Genomic DNA, 25,012 nt, shown 5'->3' on the forward strand with positions numbered 1-25,012 from the left:
ACTGCATACCTTGGATGTACATAGACAGCTACGCTACTACTTGGACAGAACAAAGAATAGCAGAAAGACTGACCAACTTTTTGTAGCCTATGCAACAGGAAGGGAAGGAAAAGCTATTTCCAAACAGACAATCTCCAAATGGATAGGAAATTGCATACGATACTGTTACTCCTTCCATGGAAAACCAATTCCACAGAACATAAGACCTCATTCTACAAGGGCAACAGCCACTACCACAGCCTTCTTACGAGGAGTGGCAACCAAAGACATTATTGAGGCGGCTACTTGGACCTCCGTGCATACATTTGCCAAGCATTATAATTTGCCTCTATATTCCAGATCCCGAGCAGGGTTTGCCACTGCTGTACTGCAAGGGATCCTAAACACACCATAATCTACTTTTATCCTCCTCCCATAGTTGGCTATGGTATTCTACCCACTTGTTATGACTGCAGATGCATCCATGAAGGACATAGTACAGTTTTGTACCTACCATAAATGTAGATGTCCGAACTGGATAGCATCTGCAGTCAGGATTACCCTCCCTCCTTCCCTCTGTGGTACTCCTAGGGTGTTTACCCTCCTAATAGCTAGCTGTTGGGGAGTCTTTATGGTGTATTTGTTTGTATATATGTACATATATGCTTATTGCTGTGTTTACCTCTATCTATTTGGAAACATTGGCATCTATCCAAATTTTTAGCCTGCAAGAGGGCTACTGGCATCTGGGGCAAGAAACACTGAGGAAAATGGCGTCGGCTGATGCTTTTATACCCGAAGACCAACAGAGATGACGTCGGGTGGAGTGCGACATCAGCCGAAGCCGGACCCGGACTTTGGAATCCGGCCGACTGCAGGGCTGCCTGACGACAGGACAACCCACTTGTTATGACTGCAGATGCTATCCAGTTCGGACATCTACATTTATGGTAGGTACAAAACTGTACTTTTCTTTTGCTTTGAGTTCTCAGGGCAAGCCTGTGTCAAAACAAACTATTTCTAAGTGGATTGGGTTTTGCATTGCTTTCTGTTATTCCCATCATGGTAAGGAGATTCCAGCTGGGATTAGGCCTCATTCCACTAGGGCTACTGCCACTTCGACAGCTTTTTTAAGGGGGGTGGCAACTAAGGATATTTTGGAGGCAGCTACTTGGAGTTCAGTGCATACTTTCTCTAAGCATTATCACCTTCCACTTTACTCTAAATCTAGGGCTGGTTTTGCCACTGCTATTTTACAGGGCATTTTGGCAGCTCCTGCTGCTTTGTAGTTTTGCCATCCTCCCTTACCTCTGCTTTGGGATTCTACCCAAGTGTAAGGACTGCAGCAATGTGAGATGAAGAACATAGTACAGTTTTGTACCTACCATAAATGTAGATGTTCGAAGATCCACATTGCTGCAGTCCAATTTACCCCCCCTCCTTCCCCTCTGTTTTAGAGGCGGTTGTGTGGTGTAGGTTGTAAATATTGTATTTATTGTATATATTGTACATATTGTTAGTGCAGGGTGGTTGCTTGGTGGTTTGCTGTTTTTTGGTTTTGACCTTTCTTTTAGGGTCTTCTGACATCTGGGGCAAGAAAAGACTGTGGATATGACGTCAGTCATGCGCATTTGTACCCTGACGTCCTGATGTCAGTCTAATGCGCCTTGACCGACGTCAGCCTTATGCTTTGATATTCAGGCCGACCGAGGACAGCGGACTACCCAAGTGTAAGGACTGCAGCAATGTGGATCTTCGAACATCTACATTTATGGTAGGTACAAAACTGTACTTTGTAGAAAGTTAATACCATTTCAAAATGGCGTAATTTTAACAGAATGAAAGGAAATGTGGTTTCAAACATGTTCTTTTGAAAGAAGGGAAACGTTTGCTGGCAGTCTCTCTTGGAGCTTTCTTACCTGTGTAGGATCTGGAAACTGAATCTTCTTTCCCTTGCTGACTGGAATTCTTTGAACATGATCTCCTCCAAAGCCAAGTGTGCCTCCATAAAAGTTTTTGACTCACTTAGAAAAATATTCTAAAGACCACTTGATATAGCAGTTTCAATCACAACTCTAAATGACTGAAGTAAACTTACTGCTCTTTTATATAGTATAAAGTGAGTAGCTATTTTACGCAAATACCCTCACCAGTACTCAACACCTTTTCCCTTTTGCCGTAGTTTTATCAGAAGCATCTTCTGATGACTACATTTTAACCAGTATGGGTAATGTCCTCTTTTTAGAAATTAAATTAAGAAGCTTATATGAGATGAATCCTCTTGATTAAACAAATCTTCCTGTGGATCACCAGTCTTAATTGCATATTTGTGCTTTCAGAATTTTAATAGAATACTCCCTGCAACTTCTCTGCTACTGAAGAAAACTGCAGGTTTTCTCTTCATGTTGTATTTTTGGATCTACCATTTTCTGTTTCTAACTTCTTCAGACTTAGCTGTTCAGATTGATTTATTGTATTATATCTCAAATGTCCTACTTATTTTAAATATTTCTGAGTGCATATGCTCTATTGTGTCTCCTGCTCAACACAAAGGCCAGTTTTCATAATTGCTTGGGCAAATGCGATAGGGGTATCCCCTGACGCTTATGAATGAGCGTAGCAAAGGAGTGATTCATAGAGCCATTTATGCTAATGCCCAAGGCCTTAAAATTGTGAGATGCAAATGAGAAGTGTTGTAAAGTGGCATATGTTAATGTGGTTGTTTTGTAATTCATAGTCTGACATTAGCACGGTACATACATCCGTTGTTAAAAGCGATGCTTCACCTTTTACATTGGAGTTGGTCTGTTCCCAGTCATCTCTTCAGTATTTGTCCAAGTATGCACTGTACTTCCCTGACACACAAAGTGTTTCCCCCAGCAACCCCTTCATAGTTTGTCTTAATTATGCATAAGCATTACAGTGGCACAAAATAAATTATTTTACCACCAATCACTTCAACAGTCTGAGCATATATGCACAAGCACTTCCCTGAGAGAACAAATGAATTCCTTCCTCCACCCACCTCTTTAGGAATATGTCCATGTATGCACAGGCACCACAATGAAACATTTCCCCAAGCAATCCCCTTTGGTAGTATGTCTAGGTATGCAGGAGCACCAAAAGGAAACTTTTTCCCACAGTACCCTTTTAGGAGTATATCCAAGAGCATCAAAATGAAACTTTTCCCAAGTGACCCCTTCAGTAGTATGGCCAGGTATCCACAAGCACCAGCATGAAACATTTACCCAACAGATCTCCTCTTGCATCTCTGTATTCTCCTGAAAAACTGCTGCTTAGTGGCGTAAGTTCAGGGCTCTTTACACACTTAGAATGCTAATTACCATATTATAGACTCATGTCTGTGAATTGCACTCCAATGCAGATGCCTTAAGGCCCCTTATCAGCATATTAGTTGTTCCTCTTGCTTATGAGTTAAGCATGTTGTGGTTTTGCAATGGGGGGGCGTGTTTATAACCGCTCCTTCACATTTCTATATTCATGCATTAAGTTTGGGATTTGCATATCCACATAGCGTCACTCTTAGTGGATTACTGCTACAAAAATGTGAAGCCCTGAAATATGTACACTAGCCAGAGTCTGCTTTTATTTAAATGTTGTTGTTTTCCCAGATTTTTCCTTTGCTGACATTCAGACGGTGTATATGCTAAGCAGTAACTGTATTTCTCTCAAATTTGCAAGTATTATTCCAGCTTCTTTTTAACACACGGTTGGAGAGGTTTAGTTAGTGTTCTAACTCTTCCACTGTTTTGTGAGTACAGGAGTACATCATTTTCCAGTAAATCTTGCAGCGTTGCTGACAGTGCTTGCTGTAACAGAAGTTCTAGTAGCTTTGTGCTAGAGTGTAGAATTTAAAAGGAACTAAGAATGAACAAATAAAATGAGAGCGATTAAGAAAACTCCTTGAGCCTGCTGTGTGAATAGGTACTGCCTTTAACAACATTTTTGATGGGCCCCAGAGTCCACATAGGGTGGAAGGTAACCAGCAATTCTCATGTGTACCATTAGTAAGATCAAAGCTACATTTTTTTTTTAGTTTAATAACTAGAGAATTCCCAAAAACTTTATTTTTTTTCAAGTATGGCCAAGAAGTTTTGACCATGTTGAATGACTTCTTACTCAGAACTGGACAGTATTTAACTGGATAATGTAGGCATCCGACTCCTGAAGTGTAATATGCAGCTTATTAGTTGGCTGTCATTTAGAATGTAATGCAGCTTATTAGTTGGCTGTCATTTAGAATGTAATGCAGTCACAGACGGTTGATAATCTCAACATTTATGTTACACAGCTAAACAAAATACACACAAAAATTGTTTTAGGACACAAAGTACCATCTATTTTGGTTATGAAAACAGAATCTTGAGATTTTGGCAAGTTTATATGTTAACCAGTAGACCTGCACCCTAGCTGTGTAACAGATGTTACTTGGGGCTACGTTCATAGCTTCATAGGTTGGTACTAGGCTATCAGCCCTAGGGCCTATACAAGCCTAGCCATAACAATTCCCTGGCTATTTCTTCCCACATTATTTACTTTCCTGGTTATTTAATTATTTATTTTTAACTCGCATGTATTACTTTAATTTGTATTTGAATAATATTTAGTGCCCTTATGCGGGGCAAAATTCTACCACTTAAAAATTAATTTGTACTCCTACACTGTGGCTGACATGGAGTTTGCCTAACTATGTGCATGAGAGAAAGCACAGAACAACTACTTGTTTCTGCTACATTTTTCAGTTGTGTCAGACAGTCTGTATATACTAAATATACTGAGCAGTTGTACTGTAAGTACAAAAATTCTTGTGCATATACTGAGCAGTTGTACTGTAAGTACAAAAATTCTTGTGCAAGATACGCTGAAAAAGAATGGTCAGAAGAAATGAAAAAAGCAAAGTGGCTTAATTTTGATTTGAATATTTCATTTAACAACAAAGAAGTAACCGTTTTTCATTATGTACTCAGAGCTTCATCATTTCTTAATGTCTGACATTTAAACTGAATAAACTGCTGCTCATATTTTAATATGGAAGAGTAAATTTGGTCAGTAAAGTATACATTTTGACTGTTGTAAAGTACACCATCCAAGCTTTTGCGTGCTGCTCTAATGTATTGGACCTGAACCGAAATGCCTGGTGAGGGGATAGAGCCTCAGCCTTAATATCCTTCTACATCAAATGAGATGATTAACCTTCAGAAGTTTTATTTCATCACTAATGCTTGACATACGCGATGGTGCAGCGGTAGCGTTGTTGCCTCACAGCAAGAGGTTCTCCCATTCGATTCTCAGCTTGAGTGCGGGGAGTGCCTTCTGTGTGGAGTGTGCATGTCCTCCCCACAGTTGGGTGGCATTCGAAAGACATGCGTAAATGGGCGTGCCTTCATTGAAGGTTGAATGTCGAGCTGGCATCTCTGCATTCGTCAAAATCTACTGCCAATCATTAGCAGACCGGAGTTCCGCTGTGGCGACCCCTAACCGGGAAAAGCCGAAAGACAACAACAACATTTCATCACTAATGCTTGAAAAGAAGAACATTGGTATATATTTATCTTAATTGTTCATAAGTTTCCAGTAATAGCATCTTGGCCAATGGTGATAATTTCCTGCAACCAAAAGCTACTAATGGCATTGACGGACTTTGCTGCGATAGGAACTTTAATTTTCTCCCCTCTCCCACACATGCATATACGAAAATATTATCCATGTGTTATGTTTTTGTTACTGAACATTTTTTATGTCTGTCTGCACTTTTCCACATCTTCTTTCCTTATCAACATTACTTACTTAAATCTTCTGATAGTGATTGTAACACTAAAGAAACACTCCTTCTCTGCTAATTTATGACATCATATTCGAGATGGAATACAGCCCTTTTACCGTACAGAATCCCACAACTAGAAGTGGTGTAGTAGGAAATTTAGTTCCATATTTAATACCCAACGTAATAAAATTGAAATCTTTTGATATCAATATAGAATTCACCATAATACAATCAAATGGTCATAGGAAAGATTATAAAAAATGACCATCAGTTTTTCAAATTTGCCTGTCATAGCAGTGAATCCAACTTTTTAACAATATTAAAAAGTTGTAATTTCAGGTGACTTCATTTAAGTCACTTACTCTACAAGTGTGCTAAATCTTGACAGATGTCTTTTAGACGTTATTAAATTTGTAAGGCTTTACTTTATAGTAGCATTGTCGCCTCACAGTAAGACGTTATCCTGTTCGATTCTCAGCTAGAGCGTCTTCTGTGTGAAGACATGTTTGAATGGGCGTACCTTTGTTGAAGGTTGTGCGTCAGGGTCGGCAACTCGGCACGTAAAAATCTATTGCCAATCATTAGCGGACCGGAGTTCCGCTGTGGCGATCCCTAACCGGGAAAAACCAAAAGACACAACAACTTTATAATAGCCTGGTTTACTGGATGCTCATAAATTCATGGGGTAAGGCTGTCTTTTTTTTTTTTATTTCACAGTAAACTATAAATTCACTGCATGCCATTAGCAGAATCTTTGTCCAGAAATAGTTAGTTGACATTAATTTATCACAATCCTCCTGTAAATCATTCCCCACTTTTCTGGTCACTCCCCCTCTCAATCTTCATCCTGAGCCACTCCAAAATAACAAACAAAAAAAAAAGTAAGTGCTGCATATCAGCATTTACAAAAGTGGAACTTAGCTCACCTGGCTCATGTAATTTAAAATTATGGTATGGACATTCCTGAACTAAGTAATCTGAATGGGCACTTAAAACGTAGTAATGCCTCAAGTTATATGCTTATCTTTGAAACTAACCTCAGTTATGACTTCAGATGCTGCATTTCACTGCATCATACCACTACATTAATTCCCATTTGTGCCGCTTACTGAATAAGATACTCATTTAATCGAAAAATATATTAAAGGTAATCTAAGTTATCTTGTTGTAAATGTTTCTTTGCACAAGTGTTTTAACCTGTGTGGTGAAATGACAAGTTTCAGGTCCTGGCATTGTTGTACCACACATGTAGATATGATACAGATAATAAGTCTGTTAATCTTTTGAAGCTTCTCAAGCTGCCATCAACTCTGTAGTGTCACATGTTAACAGCTATCGCTGCACTTACGAGGAGTTAATTGGCCATAAATGCGAGTTATGTGGGAGAGAGTTGACACAAACAGCGATACAGTCATTAAGTTTGAATTGCTGGCTTTGTAAACTTGTATAAATAAATCTTGCAGCACATGCTGCCCTTCTCACCTACCAACTATAGTAAGTTTACAGTCTGTGATGTTGCTGCAGTAAACTCTTGTTAAGATAGCAGCAAAGCACAAAGCAGACAAATATGTTATTTTTAAGTAAATATTACTTTTGAAGAAACTGTGCTTCAGTTCACTGAATATTGTCGGTGGCAATAGCCCACAAACCCATATAAACCTGCCAGTTATAGCATGAAGTTTGGCAAACTTGTATGTGCTTACATCCATAGTGTCTTGATAGAACTGTAAAAGTTAAACACTGTTTTGTACAGGTCATTGGTTGGTTTCTGCTGTGCAAGAGCCAGATAAAAACAATTTTCTGTACTTGATGAATGTCAGGGATTTTGACAAGTTACACCTGATGAAAATAATTGCAAGCTGTGTGATTAATTCCCGTGTAGGAAGATACAGGTTTTTCAGACTTCCATTTAATAATTTATTAATGTAGTGTTTTGTATACCATTTGAGCAACAAATTAAGGGCCTTGAAAGTGGTGACAGAATTACGGTATAATGGAATGGATCTGATCAAAAAAGAGCTAAATAAAAGGCTGATTTAGCTAGTAAATGGACTGAAACAGTACAAACTTTAGATGAACAAGAACATGTGAAAGTTACAGAGATGAGCTCTTGGACCATGTTTTGACTTCACAGTGCCTGAACCAAATAATGAGCAAGGTGAATGGTTTTCATGCCACCACCAGACACTAAACAAGTGTTTGTCAGATTTCTTAATGTTACGGTATCTTTCAAACTTTGCTCCTAAAAAGTAAAAAAAATAAATAAAAGATGCATTGAAAACATTAGAACAAGATGTGAATTAGTACCGAAGTGAAGAGCAAAAACGCTTTAAAACTGTGACATATCCCAACCTGAGACCACCCTGGAATGTTTTGATGTGAATAAGCCTCTGACATTTTGGTTGGATAAAAGCCAGAGTGGAACTAATGCAATTGTTTTGCAAGAGAATAAATAAACCAGTTGCCTACCCATCAGTTACCCTTGCTGATGGTGAGAAAATGCAATCTAATAGAAAAAGGGCTGCTAAGTGTAGTGTAAGGTTGTGAAAAGTTTCATGAGCATGTTTATAGGAAAGAATACTGGTCTAAAGTGACCATTAAGGCATTGCAGAATATGTTCAAAGTGTTTGCATTAAGTTATAGCCCAGGTTGCAAAAATGGTATCGCATTTAGAGAACTATGATTTAATTCTGAGTTAAATGAGTTAAAGGCCTTGTAAAGAGATGCATGCAACAGACATGCTTGAGTCATTCCTTCTTGTCAGTGTAGCAAGATTATCTTGGAGATGAATTGGGTGCTAACAGGCTATTCCCACAGTTGCCTGTGACTGAAAAGATGCTTTGAGTTTCATAAAGGTATTGAGAATGATCCAAAGATACAAACACTAGAATTAAATTGCAGTGGAAAGATGGAGTGCCATATGTATATCTCAATCAGGTTTCTTGTATACTGTTGCAGAGTCTGAAAGGAACGCCAATGGAACTGGCATCACTATATCTAGTCTTGTCTTTTACCTTGTAGTTTTGAATACCAAATGCCACAGTAATTTAAAACAATGTCAGAAATATGCACATCTGCATTATTTTTGTGTTTTTAGAAAGAATGCCATCTGAATGTAGAACTAGACAGTTAAGGTGTTTAAAGCTTGAGAGAAAAAGCTTATCACTGTCATAATTAGAATATTGTATATGATGCTATGGAAATGCTTCAGACCAGATAGTGGAGAAAAGTAGGTTGCAGAAGGCACACTCCTCTGAATAAATGTGTGTATGCCTAATGGGTGGTACTGCAAAGTAACTTTCTGCTCTGTCTCTAAAGAGTTTAAAGGGTAATAACTGACACTTTGTTGCTATACTTCTGCTATTCTTAAACTGATAATGATTTAATTTGGTGTTACTAAGTGCTGCCATGTGACCGTCACATAGTAGGTTAAGTAAGACCATCCGTTTTTTGTGCCAAAAAAAAGGAAGGCTTAGAGAAGTGAAATTTTCCTAATGTGCAGAGATTGTTTTGGGTATGGAAATATGTAGTTTTCAGCATGTATGCAAAACTTACTGCATTCACAGTATAAAGTAGATGGTGCTCCAGTCTTTAATGTACATCACAGGAGAGTGAGCAATTCGGGAAACTTTGCAATTATCACTATATTTGTGGATTAATTTGTGAACATAGTCTTGAAACTGTGGTGAAATGCAGCAGGTTGCACATTTGATGTTTGTGTACACAAGTATGCACTTACTGCTAATTATACAATGATAGCTCATTACTATTCAAAAATTAGCATGCTGATTGGACAGACCAGACAGACCAACCAGCGTGCCCGTTGCAAATTGAGCTTCTGTAAACAGAAAAAAAGTTTGGTTCCTGAAGTACCAGTGAGCGGCCAGACTTTGCCTCTCCATGTATGGTACAGAGGCATACATCTCAACTAGCCAGGTTTTCACAGAATGTCCTGATTTTTGCCTCATCTTTTTAGTCTGTTCCTCATAAAATTTGTGGTTTTCCAACAAATCACTGAGGAGCAAAGTCACTAAATAATGACAGGCATTTGAATTTCAGACTTCATATCCTTCAGGCAAAGTACATTAACACAAATCGTGTTGTTCTAGCAGCTTTCTAAGTTTATACAAGCAGCATTTACAGTTGGTACCTATGTTAAAAAAGCAGTGGAGATCTTCTTGTCTCTATTGCTTGTTTTCAAAGCACTGATGTACTGTGCAAGTGTAAATGTAAGTCCCATACGCATTTCGCAGTAAATCAACAAAGTGGGAAGGATGAGGAAACAACATGGAGGACTACTATGTTGCTGTTATACAAAGACATTATTTAAGAAAAGTAAGCAATTTCTTTCTGAAGTAATGCCATTGTATAATAGCAATAACCGACGAGTGGGTGTGGTATACGAGGATTTACCCATGGTTGACTTTGTTTGATCACTTGAGCTTCATCCTCGTGATCAAACCTCACCAGCCACGTCATCCTATACCCACATCCGCTCATCAGTTATTGCTTAAAGGTAAAGCTTTTTTGAAGAGGTAACCATACTAAAGTATTACTGGACTGCTTTACTGCATCCCAGGTTGATTAAGTACATTGGAGCTAGATTCAGATACAATTGGAAATGTACTCTACTCAGTGCAACAGGTTGCAAATAGTGTTACACTTTACAGATGCAGGAGAGTTTTAGAAATAGGACACACTGACATGAATCCTTAAGTTGTGTGTCAACTCACAGTTAAACTTTTTGTTATCTGTTGTGATTTATTGCTCTCTCACACAGTGGAAATATTAAAGCTTTTTTTATTTTGTTACAGTCTTAAGTTAAGTGAAGTGAACTGCCCTTGCTTTACTTTTCATTTCTGTTTTTTTTTTAGCGTTAATGCCTGCCAGAGTAGGAGGTAGTATACAGTTGTTGTCTCTGTAAGCTAATAAGTATGTCTCCTTGATGCTGCGTTTTGTACTTTTGCATAGTCAAATACTTCCCAGTACCACTGAAGCTGTGTGTCAGATACATCAAGTTGAAAATTAGTAACCCACACTTGTGTCTTTTCCAGTGACTATATGCAATGAAAATGCATGTACAGCATAATGCATTTGTCTGTTAAACAGCATGTGTGTTTTGATATTTTGTATTTAATCCCAGTATGAATTTTTAAATGTATCATTGTAAATTGTTTTCAGAGAGTCTACGATGAAGAACTCGAAGATCCTGTGTCAAAACCAGAAACTGGTGAAAAAAATGAACAGGTATTGATGTAGCCTGGCAATTATTATCCAAGAATTAAAATATGGTAACAAAATTAGTAATTCATTGACTGTTTCACAGCTCTTGTAGAACATCTTTGTAATGATTTTAGTGTTTGTTTGCGTCTTTTGACTTTTCCCGGTTAGGGGTCGCCACAGCGGAACTTCGGTCCGCTAATGATTGGTAGTGGATTTTTACGTACCGGGTTACCAGCCCTGATGCACAACCATCAATGAAGGCACGCCCCATTCACGTATGCCTCCACACAGAAGACGCTCTAGCTGAGAATTGAACGGGACAACGTCTTGCTATGAGGCGACAATGCTACCGCAGCACCCCCACCACAGTGTTTGTAATGATTTTAGTGTAATGGTCTTATTTGTTTGCACAGATTTCATTATGCTGTGAACATAGATCATAACAGCAACTGTAAAACTTTAAAAAGGAAAGACTTGATTTAGCATAAATTTATTTTATTGCCTTATACATTTCAACTTTTAAGTTGCAGTTTCTTAATTCCAAAAAAATTGTGTATCCATACAATCCCAGTTTCTCTTGCACTTTCTTGACCTTATTCTCCATAATTGCCAAAACTACGTTCAGAGCAGCACATTTAATATATACTCAAGCAGGCCTTTTTCATGCAAGTGTCATTACTAACATAGTAAATATGAAATGTACACACTGGTCTTCAGTGAGTTTTTAGACACCTCTGTGGTATTAGCATGCAAAAATTGTGCAGCAAAAGTCATGCTCCTGTATTACATGAAATTCTACAGTTGTTATGAGGACGTCCCTCCTCGTTAACAGTAGTACTCTTAAACCTAGTCGATTTTTTTGAAACAGTCACCAAGGCCATTGACGAGGGGAAGGTGGTCCACACAGTCTACCTGGACCTCGCAAAAGCCTTCGATACAATACCCCACTCGGGCATTATAGATAAGCACACCAGCTTAAATATAAACCCCTATGTCACTAGATGGGTTGCAAACTGGCTCAAGGACAGAACCCACATGTTTAGAATTGCTGGAGCCATGTCAGACTCCAAACCAGTTACAAGTGGCGTCCCACAAGGCTCAGTCCTGGGACCTCTCTTGTTCAGTATATATTTCTCGGTACAGGCCAACACGGAAGGACTGTGGCTGACCAAGTTTGCAGATGACTGCAAACTGGGCCATAATCAACTCTCCAGCCGACACAAGCATCCTCCAAAAGGGCCTCATAGAAACAGACAACTGGTGCCAGAGCCATGGCCTCAAGCTAAACGCCAAAAAGTGTATAGTCATCCCCTTTGGCAAAACAAAGTGCCCACAAATTACCACATAGGTGGTAATCCATTAAGTACAGAAGAAGTAATTAGGGACCTGGGGACCCAAGTTGATAGCAATCTCTCATTTGACAACCATGTGGCCAAAGTGGTTAGAAAAACATTTTATATAGCCCTCCTAATCATGAAGGGATTCACATCTAGATCAGGGGAGGTCATCGTGCCTCTTTACTCATCCCTCATCAGGCCCATAATTGAGTACAATGCCCCTTGTGGGATGTACCTTACCAGACACCTGCAGCAACTGGAAAGACCCCAAAAGTACCTCACCAAGAGGATCAAAGGCTCAAACAGATGCCATATGCTGCCCGGTTAAAGAAACTCCAGCTCTACTCAGTGGCATACTGCCTGCTCAGAGGCGATCTGTGCCTGACGTATAAAGCCATGTCCAACCCGGAATTAATGGACATGCTGCACCTCAGAAAATCCAAATCCCATCGAGCTACGCTCGAGACTTGAACCTCAGCACTGAAATAAATAGGACATGCTGGAGGGACAGATTCATAACCCAGAGGCTCCCTTCACTCTGGAATAAAATCCCAGTCCAGGTTAGGCAGAGTCCCACATTGACTCTCTTCAAGAGGAATCTTGATGAGTGGATGGGAGATCGTAGGTTTACCCCGGCTATCACTTCTGTGTCACTGTTAGACAGAGACACAGTATATTAACCTCAAAAAAAGGCATAGCAAAATTAATTTAAAATGGGTGGCGAACGCCAAACACTCTCTGGCTAGGCTTATAAATGCCCTAGGGCAGATAGCCTAGTATGAACCTATGAACCTATTGCCATAAGGCAGCTTGGTATCTGAAACATTCTCATGCTACTAACCCCCTCCCCTTTTACCCACAGTGCTCTTCAAAATAGTTTCCTCTTTAGATCTCTTTTGCCACATGTCATAATTGAAACATTAGAGAAATGATTGTATGCTATTAGAAATGATATTCTGAAAGAAAAAGGTGTACAGGTTGTTTCTTAATTTAGCTTTTTCTTACTCTTTTACCAGTTATTCCATTCATCATTTCAGGTGAAACTATAATTTTTTTTGAGTTTTACAGCTCTGAACTGTCCTTTCCTTGGCCTTGCCATTATGTGTTTTTTTTTTTTTTTTTTTTTTTTACCTCAGCGTTCCAGTTGTGCAAAATGCGTGAGTGTTTCTGTTTTGTAGTTAACAGATTGTTCACAGGGGATGCTCTTTTCTTTGTGTATTTACATGTTTTTGACAGTGTTAAACATTTACAGATGTAAATGTGGGCACAGATGTCCTCCACAAGACAGTCTGTACATGTTGATTATTTAGATGCAGAGCATTCGTCTGTTACTTGGACTATTTGGAAATTGTTTGCTCCCATGACAATTGCAAAGAGAGAGAGAGAGAGAGAGAAAATGTTACTTATAATGGAACATGGCTCTGTCTGCTACAGATTGAAGCTTTGCCTTTGACAACCTCAGGGACTGAGCCCATAGTTTGTATGGGTTGATTAATTCTGTATTTAATTTATTTTTATGTTTTTAAAGTGTGTTAACTGGGTTAAAGGTCTGATACAAGACGTTTTCATTTACAAACCTGGTCAAAAGGACATATGGCAACCATACCGCATAACTTTTTTGCCCAAGAATTGTATACAAAGCTAAATAAAATTGGGAAGCGGGACAAAGTTTGAAAATCAGGGACAGTTATTAAATGTTACTCTAACTCACTTAAAAGAATAACAGGTTTTGCATCACCGTGCATTTTCTGAACAGTAAGTATGACACTTTAATGTTGTGCATTATGGAATGTAACCCTCACTAATGTATTAGAAAATCAGAAATTTTTTGAGGGATAGGGGAAATTGTGAGGCAAAATGGGGGTCATTTTGCAAAATTAGGGACAGTTGACAGAGAGGATTGCAACACATAACTAAAATTGTGTTGGTTTGTTGTTTTTACGAAATTTAAGTAGAACCCCCCCCCCCCCCCCCCACTGGGGCATTATAGATAAGCTCACCAGCTTAAATATAAACCCCTATGTCACTAGATGGGTTGCAAACTGGCTCAAGGACAGAACCCACATGGTTAGAATTGCTGGAGCCATGTCAGACTCCAAACCAGTTACAAGTGGCATCCCACAAGGCTCGGACCTGGGACCTCTCTTGTTCGGTATATATTTCTCGGAGGTACAGGCCAACACGGAAGGACTGTGGCTGACCAAGTTCGCAGATGACTGCAAACTGGGCGCCATAATCGACTCTCCAGCCGACACAAGCATCCTCCAAAAGGGCCTCATAGAAACAGACAACTGGTGCCAGCGCCATGGCCTCAAGCTAAACGCCAAAAAGTGTATAGTCATCCCCTTTGGCAAAAACAAAGTGCCCACAAATTGCCACATAGGTATTAATCCATTAAGTACAGAAGAAGTAATTAGGGACCTGGGGACCCAGGTTGATAGCAATCTTTCATTTGACAATCATGTGGCCAAAGTGGTAAGAAAAACATTTTATATAGCCCAACTAATCATGAAGGGATTCACATCTAGTTCAGGGGAGGTCATCGTGCTTCTTTACTCATCCCTCATCAGGCCCATAATTGAGTACAATGCCCCTTTTGGGATGTACCTTACCAGACACCTGCAGCAACTGGAAAGACCCCAAAAGCACCTCACCAAGAGGATCAAAGGGCTGAAACAGATGCCATATGCTGGCCGGTTAAAGAAACTCCAGCTCTACTCAGTGGCATACCGGCTGCTCAGAGGCGATCTGTGCCTGACGTATAAAGCCATGTCCAACCCGGAATTAATGGACATGCTGCACCTCAGAAAATCCAAATCCCATTGAGCTACGCTCGAGACTTGAACCTCAGCACTGAAATAAATAGGACATGCTGGAGGGACAGATTCATAACCCAGAGGCTCCCTTCACTCTGGAATAAAATCCCAGTCCAGGTTAGGCAGAGTCCCTCATTGACTCTCTTCAAGAGGAATCTTGATGAGTGGATGGGAGATTGTAGGTTTACCCCCGGGTATCACTTCTGTGTCACTGTTGGACAGAGGCACAGTATACTAACCTCGAAAAAGAGCATAGCAAAATTAATTTAAAATGGGTGGCAAAAGCCAAACACACTCTGGCTAGGCTTATAAATGCCCCAGGGCAGATAGCCTAGTATGAACCTATGAACCCAAGAAGCAAAATACAAATTATTAGTCCAGCAACTACAGTTAATAACAAGAAATGTGTTACTATCTTAACAAGAGTGTATTTGACTTTGATGTAATTATTTACATCTTTGGTAATCGACAGTAGGAGGAGGAGTTATCCAGTGTCCTTGAAGCAGAAGCTCAAATATAAAGGTAATGGCAAAAAAAAAAAAGCTTAAGGCTAAGAGTGTATGAGATTCCTTTCCAGGTCCTCAGATTAAAAAACTATAACGGAGGAAAAATTTAACTTTCACTCATTCTTGTGCTAATGTTTCTAGACTTCTCAAAGAGTTATTTGATAAGTCTGCTGGAAAACTGGTTAGAACTCCTAGTGAGATGTCTGTTATGTTCAGAGGCATGCTGAATTTTTGTCTCAAGGACATCATTAGCAAAGTCTTCTTTAGATGTTACTGTATACCTCCTGCTGAGATTGATTATGAAAAGATTATAAAAACCTTTAAGTTCCAGTAAAGGATATGTCTGCCCTCTTTATTCTCTGGTACTATGACAGGTGGAGGCATGTCTTCATTGCCTATTTATTTTAGCCACAACACACTAATTTCTTCCCACTGGCCTCCATCGTAGCCTTGGTCCAGTGAGACTGCAGTCAGACCAGCAGGTCTCGATGTGGAAATTGACTTGCTTGTCTGTGTTCAGTTGTGGTCTCAGTGTCTGCAAGGCATCCCTTGAGGTAGACTCTGTTGACATTACCTCTGCCTTCAGTAATAGTGCAATATTTTTCCATTTCAGGGTTGGGAGACTAACCTGTCAAGATCTGTCTTCGCCCTGACATCTGTATCAGTAATGGTTCATCAGGATTGATTTTTCTGACATTTGGGCTGAGGATGTCTGCACTAGATCTAGGGTTGGTGAGTATGTTGGTACCCACTGTTGGGGGGGGGGGGGGTCAGGCTGTCTGGGGTTACACCCAGTGTCAGCATGAGCATTAGTCAGCTTCAGCCTAGTGCAGTAGGGACTGGTGCTCTCGATGTGTGGCATAAGCATCAGTGTTGATAACATTTGTGCCAACTCTTCATATGTTACCCGAAGTGCTGTTCTCACTACAAAATTGGTCTCAACAGGAAGTGAATAGTTGGACCTTTAACGATCCACATTTTAGTCATCAGGATAGAGGTTTCAGAAGCCTTTTATTAAATCAGCCCCACATATCTGGTGCAGTACTAGCTTAATCATTCTTAGACCCATCACCGCCAAGGACTGGTAGGAACTCTTACCAAGGAGTCCCCTACCCCAATTCTGAAATGACAAAATCGATGTTGAATCATAAGTAAATAGTAGGCTATTAGTATACAGACTATTACAAGTCTAGCCAGTAACCAGAGGTCAGAATCAAATCCTGTAACTTGCATCTGTGAGGTAAAGACCTTTATCATTATGTCGGTCTCGCCCCAGTTTAATGATGACATGATTAACTGGGCGTTCTCTTTGTCTTTTGATTATACTTTCTCTGCTGTTCACTTAGCTAACTTTAGTCTGTTGCCCTTGCAAGCAGTCCTACTGTCATGTGTTTTTTTTTTTTTTTTTGTCCTCCTTGGGACATTACCCAGCTCCCAGTGACCCACTTCCATGCTGTGTCTGCCAGCTCATTTCCTTACCCCTCAGACTTTTTTCCTCTTTATATGCCATACCCCCTCCCTGCCCTGCCTTGCACACTTGTTGATTATGTCACAGAACAACTTCTGTCTTTGAATTATACCTCCCCTAAGGTAGTGTCATCAACAAATGCCATCCCACCTGGGATGGGCACATCCCTCCTTCCCTCCCTGTTTCCTGGGTCACTAATCGAATCCAGGTTGGCTGGGCCATAATCAGGGCTTTATCCCTGTGTTTCACTGGATTCACAGCCATCAATTTGAAGCAGTTCCTCAGCTTATGAGGCAAAAAATGTAGCCTACATGACCTCCCAACTGCTTCAGAAAAGATGTTGGAGAAGAGGCCTTTTGGACCCATAACCTCACTTTTGGGTGTTTGTTCCTGTTTACAAAAATTATATGACTAGTTGTTAAGTCTGTATGAGAAATCTTTGATGTTGTGACATCTCTCCCAAGCACACCAGACGATCCATTGGCATCCCAAAGATTAGATATGCTGATTAGACACTGCCAAGCCCAATTTATTGCTGCTGTGGCTGCTCTAAAAATGCTGTGATATTGATGTATCTTGATGCTCATCCTCCCCATAAGGAATCAGGGGTTGTAGATAGGCTTACAAAGCATGTTTACACATCCTTTGCATTTTGAGTGCAGTGAAGTACATTTTCCTATGTGTTATGGGACCCAGAAAGAGCTGATAGAATGAGCCAGTCACGCAATGAGTTGCCAAATGGTCAGTTTAAGTTCACATTGCAGTTACAGGAGGCAGCTGCCATCTATTGCCAGTATCACAGCAGAGATTAGCATAGCTCTTCACTGTCATGACTCACTGCACCTAACAGATTTCATTGAGGCCTCGTAAGACAAACTTCATAGCTTTCGACTTCTGTAGGTCTATTCTCTTCAGTCTATCAGTTAAAGCTCACTCAGAAAACATGGGGAAAAAAGGATAAGGCACTTTATGCTGTTGGTATCAAGTTCCAGGCTTACTATTACACTTTCTTAGGATGCGTCATCAGAGTCCGTGTAAGCTCTGGATTGAACATGACTAAGCAGCAGCAGAATAACCAGAGATCAGGAAGGGACCATGGCCATGATAACTTTCAGAATAGTTTCCAGGCCAGAGACAGGCTCAGTCAGCAGGGGTACTGTAGGCCACCTTCAGCGAGATAGCAGTCTGCAATCTTGCCCAGCTGTTGTCCTGTGAAGACGGAGTTGTCTGTCCTGTCTCTCTACGTAACTGCTTGCCTTGCCATCATGCAGGATGAATAGCAAGAACAAGTAATGTCCATAAGCCTTTCCCATCCCACTGTCTACAAGGAGGTTTGCCTTTCCCATCCCACTGTCTACAAGGAGGTTGGTTATACTCTTTGGACCTCCAGAATGCCTGTACACAATAAGGAATGCCATGTAGTCCTGCAGGTAGGAGTCAGATGTTATTTGCATAGCTTCCATTCTGATTCTCCTGAGGCCCTTGATTTTCACCAGCTGCATGTCCATAGTTAAAGCAAATAAGAGGCTGTAAGGGGTAAAGGTATTTACCTACTTGGATGACTGACTGCTAGTATTTCCAACACTGAATGCGTTTATTTTTGCTTAGGAGTATCTTCTGAGTTTCTTTTAGTCTTTGTGAATTACATTGAACACTGCTATTTGCCATTTGGAGCCCTCACAAATGCTGATATTTACAGGGTAGGTGCACACTGGACAACTACGATGTCCTTCAAGGATGCATCTGCAGTCCTAACAAATGGGTTGTCCTGGCCTCAGGCAGCCCTTCGGTCGGCCGGATTCCAAAGTCTGGGTCTGGCCTCGGCTGGTGTCGCACTTCACCCGACGTCATAGCTGCAGTTCTTCGGGTATAAAGGCATCAGCCGACGCCATTTTCCTCTGTCTTTCTTGCCGCGTGGCGCCCAAAGCAGAAGCTGTTCGCAAGTGCCGGTCGGTCAGATCCAGAGATTACTACTACCGAAGACTTCTAAAAAGCTAAGTACCCCGTTGGGGACTCTTTCTTGCCTCAGCCGATGTCAGAAAAAGTGAATAACTGTTTAACTTGTGGGAAACAAATACCTCATAAAGACTTCCACTCTTACTGCCTACCTTGTTTAGGCCCAGACCACGACGTAGCAGCTTGTTTAGCCTGTGCTTCCTTCAACCGACGGACGCTTAGACGTCGGTCGGAGTTTGCAGAGGAGTTTTTCGGCTCCGCTTTTGCTTATATCATGCCGTCGGAGACTCCGACTTCACATTTAGTTAAAAAACTTAAGGAAAAGGACCGACACTTGCGGTCCGCGGTTTCGGCCGAAACCGCGGTTAAGCCAACCGCGAGTGTCTCTGTTTCGGCTGAAACTGAGTGTGCGGTTCTTCCTTCGGCCGAAAGCATGCCTCCTACTACCGAGGCCTCTTCCAGCATGGCTGAATCTGCTACTGAAATTCCACCTGCTCTTACAGTTTCTCAGGATTTATCAGATACTATTCCCCTAGATGTATCTACTCCTGCACGTGGAGCTGCTAGGCCCCCTGCATCCATGTCAATTAAGGCCTTTGCCAGGGCTAAAGCAGCTAAATCTTCCAAGGCCGTGCCTACTAAAGCCCCCTCTCACAGGCCTAGCTCTAGTACTCAAATGCTTAGTCTAGCAGAGGATCTCATTTCTTTGATCAGGGGATCCCAGTCTCACCCTGATAGGGCCTCTCAACCCCCTCCAGAGAAGAGACCTAGAGCAGAACCCCCTGAGCCAGTTTCTTCTGATTACTCCTCAGATGAATCAGAAAATACAAACCCTCCTGAGGGCCCTTATTCTCCATATGAGGACTCTGATGCAGAGGACTCCATTCCTTCTGCCTCTCCTCCTGAGGAATTTTCTTTTGGGGAAACCTTGCATGCTATGAGGGAACAATTTCAATGGCAGGGCCAGGATTTCTCAGACTCTAGGAAAAGGCTTAGGACTTTTTTGCATTTGCCACAGCATAGGCCTTTAGCCATTCCTCCAGTACTTACAGTTGTGGATGATGCATTTAATGATGCTTGTACTGCTCCTGATTCACTCCCCCCCGGCCCCTGCTAAGCCCGACAGATACTACAGGGTTCCGGACACACATAATCACTTGTATAAGGCTCCTTTTGCAGATCCTGAAACTATTTCACAGGGCCCCAAGGCTGTAGCAGCTACCTCTGCCAAAACCCACTCCCTCTGAAAGGGAATCTAGGGCCTTGGAGAGATGGGGTAAAAAAGTTTATACTTCTGCTACTCTTTCGGCTAGGGCCTTAAACTGTCAATTCCACATGATTCAGTATCAGGAATTTATGTTAGATCAGTTATCTAAAAAGCTGTCCTCACCTGAACCTTTAGACAGAAAGTCACTTCAGGAAATGGTACATAACATACAGCAGGTCAGTAATCATTCCTTAAAATGCGGCTATGATGCACTGGAGGCCTCCTTTAGATCAGCTATGACTGGTACAGTGATCAGAAGGCATGCATGGTTAAAAGAGCAGTCCTTACCAGACCATGTAAAATCAAAGCTCCTAGATGCTCCCATGGATAAACACAATTTGTTTGGCTCTCCTGCACAGCAAGTGCTGAAGAAGGTGGAAGAGAAAGCAAAATCGGTCCAGACAGTCAAGGATTTCTTACAGGTCCAGCCTCCAAGGTTTAGTAGGAACTGGCCTTCCAAGAATTGGTCCTTTCCAGACACCAACAGAGCACAGAGAGGCAGGAATAGGCACAAGAGGCAGAGGTCAATCCAGAGGTGCCTACAGGGGCGTCAGTGGCAGCCTAACAACCAGCGAGTACTGCTGCAGACCCAGCCACTACCACTTCCACAGGACAATCACAGTGACTTGGCTCTGAAGCCGCCTACCAGGGAACAACTAGAAGCACCCTTAGGCGGAAAGCTAGCCTTATTTTCAGTAAACTGGCATTGCATTACAGGAGGCAAATGGATTTTACAGACAATAGACAAAGGTTACAGGTTTCACTTCCATACTCTACCAAGGAAGAGAGGAATGCCAAACCTACCTCCAAATCAAAAGGCAAACGCTCTAGAACAAATAGACAACTTAAAAGGATGAGAGCTATAGAAAAGGTACCATCTATGGAACAAGGGCAAGGATTTTACTCCAGACTTTTCCTGGTGCCAAGGAAGGAAAATCAATGGAGACCTATTCTAGACCTGTCCGCTCTGAACACATACCTCATTGTCCCAAAATTCAAAATGCTGACTCTACAGCAGCTTCTTCCCATGCTGGGCAAGGAGTCTTGGCTGGTAACTCTAGATCTCAAGGAGGCATACCTGCACGTCCCCATACGACCAAATTGCAGAAGATACCTCAGATTTCTTTCAGGATCAGAGCATTATCAATTCTCAGCATTGCCTTTTGGCTTATCTACTGCACCCAGAGTATTCACGAAATGCCTGGCATCAGTAATTGCTCATTGCAGGCTTCAGAGAATTCAAATTTACCCTTACCTGGACGATTGCCTGTTACAAGCGGACAACAAAAACAAATTAACAAAAGACTTGAAAAGGGTCATTCATCTACTGCAAGCCTTGGGATACACAGTCAATATAAAAGTCAAGGCTGTCACTATCCCAAAGGATATCCTTCTTGGGTGCAGAACTGGACACATCAAATCAAATGGCATCCCTCACAGCAGAAAAACAAAAGCACCTTCCACTCTACTTCATGGCATTAACAACGCAGAACCAGCTTACAGCAAGGAAAGTCCTGCAAGCCCTGGGTTACATGGCATCCTGCATAATATTGATCCCACATGCCAGACTGCATATGAGGAAGTTGCAATGGTACCTCAGGAATTTATGGTCTCAGCACAAGCACAGCCTGGAAACCCAAATTCCAATAATTCCATGCCTGAAGCAAGAATTCCGATGGTGGGCTCAGGCCTGTCAATTGAACAAAGGACTGCCCTTCCACAGCCCTCAACCAAGCCAGACTATCACCACAGATGCCTCAGACCTCGGTTGGGGCGCACACATGCTGGACAAGTGCATACAAGGCTTATGGACTCAAGACCAGCTAAACCTACACATAAGCCAAAAAGAGATGCTGGCAGTAAAACTGGCAATTCAAGCATTCAGACAGTTTCTCCAACAGGGGCAATTGCTGATAAGGACGGACAACACCACAGTTATGTGGTATATCAACAAACAGGGAGGCACACATTCATATCCTCTATGCCGGATGGCAATGGATCTCTGGAATGTGGCCCTAAGCCTAAACATACAGCTCAAGGCAATATTTTTGTGCCAGGAAAAGAAAACATACTAGCAGACATCTTAAGCAGGACTACCACGGATGCCCACGAATGGATGCTGCATCCAGACATCTTCAAATCCATCACAAGGAAATGGGGACTACCAGAAATAGACTTATTCGCATCCCCACACAATCACCAATTGAAAAAATTCTGCACAAGGACATACCACCCACTTGCTTGGAAGGTGGACTCCCTATCTTTCAGTTAGGAAAACCTGACAGCATATGCATTCCCACCTCTTCCTTTGATGCACAAGGTGCTATTGAAGATCAAAGAAGACCACCCAAGGATCATCCTGATAGCTCCAGACTGGCCGAGACAGCACTGGTACCCACTACTGAGGAGTATGTCTCGGGAACTCGCATGGCCTCTACCCCTGGTTCCTTTACTGCTAACACAGAACAACTTCAAAACCCTGCATCCGAACCTGAAAACACTGCAGCTAGCTGCTTGGAGCATTGCATAAGACAAAATAACCCAGATTTATCTCAAAGGGTTAAAGACATTATCTTGGAAGCACGCAGACCCTCAACAAGAAAAACTTACTCAGCGAAATGGAAAAGATTTCTCTTTTGGAGTGCAGCAAAAGGGCAAAACGTAGCACTGGTAAACATAGCTAACATCCTGGAATACTTAGCAGAGCTTTTCCATAATGGCCTGTCTTACTCTTCCATTAAGATTAATGTGTCAGCTATTTCAGCAGAATACAACATGGATCCTCCAGTCTTCTCACATCCTCTACTCAGGCAGTTTCTGAGAGGAATCAAAAATGTAAAGCCACCAAGGAAGCCACCATTGCCTACATGGGACTTGAACTTTGTGCTAGAAAAGTTGACACTCCCCCCTTTTGAACCAGCAGCAACAGCAGAATTACAGTACTTATCATGGAAAACTGCTTTCCTGCTTGCAATCACTTCAGCAAGAAGGGTTTCTGAACTACAGGCATTAATGGCAGTGCAACCCTTCCTTATCTTCCATCAGGATAGAGTGTCCATGAGAACTAATCCTACCTTTATACCAAAGGTGGTCTCCAGGGTATCTTTAAACCAAGCAATCCACCTACCTACATTCTTCCCCAGCCCACAGAACAGGGGAGAAAGACTGCTGCATACCTTGGATGTGCATAGGCAATTGCGCTACTACCTGGACAGAACCAAGAACAATAGAAAAACTGACCAGCTTCTGGTAGCATATGCCACAGGAATGGAAGGAAAAGCAATTTCAAAACAGACAATCTCTAAATGGATAGGAAATTGCATTAGATTTTGTTATTCTTATCATGGAAAGGCAACTCCAGAAAATATCAGACCTCACTCCACAAGGGCTACAGCCACTACTACAGCTTTTTACAGGAGTGGCTACAAAAGACATTTTAGAGGCTGCTACTTGGAGCTCCGTGCATACATTTGCCAAGCATTATAATCTACCCTTATACTCCAGATCCCGAGCAGGTTTTGCCACTGCTGTGTTGCAAAGGATCTTAACTACACCATAATCTTGTTAGGGCCTCCTCCCCCAGTTTGGCTATGGTATTCTACCCATTTGTTAGGACTGCAGATGCATCCTTGAAGGACATAGTACAGTTTTGTACCTACCATAAATGTAGATGTCCGAGAGGCATGCATCTGCAGTCGGGATTACCCACCCTCCTTCCCCTCTGTGGTACTCCTAGGGTATTTGCCCATCTTGTAGCTAGCTGGGGGAATCTATTATGGTGTATTTGTTTGTATATATGTACATACATGTTTATTTCTATTTGCTCTCTGTTGTTTGGAAACATTTGCATTTATCCAAATTTAGCCTTCCTAGAGGGCATCTGGCATCTGGGGCAAGAAACACTGAGGAAAATGGCGTCGGCTGATGCCTTTATACCCGAAGAACTGCAGCTATGACGTCGGGAGAAGTGCGACACCAGCCGAGGCCAGACCCAGACTTTGGAATCCGGCCGACCGAAGGGCTGCCTGAGGCCAGGACAACCCATTTGTTAGGACTGCAGATGCATACCTCTCGGACATCTACATTTATGGTAGGTACAAAACTGTACTTTCTGCATGATGTCTTTCCTCAGACTGGATCCTTTCGTTATAAGATTTGTTATTTCATATTATTTGGTCACAGTTATTAGAAGTATTATGTCTCTCAGCATTAGATTTAAGGGCAAAAGATCTACACATGTTCTACTAGATCAGGTTGTACATGATAGTTTTACATTGGACTTTGCAAGTTCAGTGGTCCCAGTTAGCAGATCCCTTGGTGTGACTTCGGGATTTCCTGGACTTTCATGTTGTATTTAAACTGGTGGCTTCACTCTTCAAACCTAATTTTGGACAGCCCATTCCTGTAAAGGCTCTTACAACACACACACACACTTCCATCTTAGTGTGATGGAACACTGTCAGGGGTGGAATATCCAAGGTGTATGATCACAAATGGAGGGTATTGTATGCATAAAGGTTCTGAAGATGAGGGCTGTCCTCAATTTGCATGGCTTTCAAGACTCCCTGCTTAAAGGTATAATAGCTATCCACATTGGCAATGTAGCAGTGCTCTGTTATGTATACAAGCAGGGGAACTCACTTCTACCATCTCTTTCGAAATGCAGTGAATGTAT

At 41.6% G+C, this 25,012-nt stretch overlaps 1 protein-coding gene across 3 annotated transcripts in view; it reads left to right on the forward strand.

Moving 5' to 3' along the window:
- The window catches only part of LOC122789133 (WASH complex subunit 2A-like), a 2,558,205-nt gene that overhangs the window by 133,753 nt on the left and 2,399,440 nt on the right, over positions 1–25,012 (forward strand). For all 3 annotated transcript variants that reach the window (XM_044056354.1, XM_044056357.1, XM_044056356.1), the window contains exon 4: positions 10,946–11,011. In XM_044056354.1, coding sequence (XP_043912289.1) covers positions 10,946–11,011 — 66 coding nt within the window. The remainder of the gene's footprint in view (positions 1–10,945; positions 11,012–25,012) is intronic.

Source organism: Protopterus annectens, chromosome 14.part0 (genome assembly GCF_019279795.1).
Source record: "Protopterus annectens isolate FY-2018-M chromosome 14.part0, PAN1.0, whole genome shotgun sequence".
NCBI lineage: Eukaryota > Metazoa > Chordata > Ceratodontiformes > Protopteridae > Protopterus > Protopterus annectens.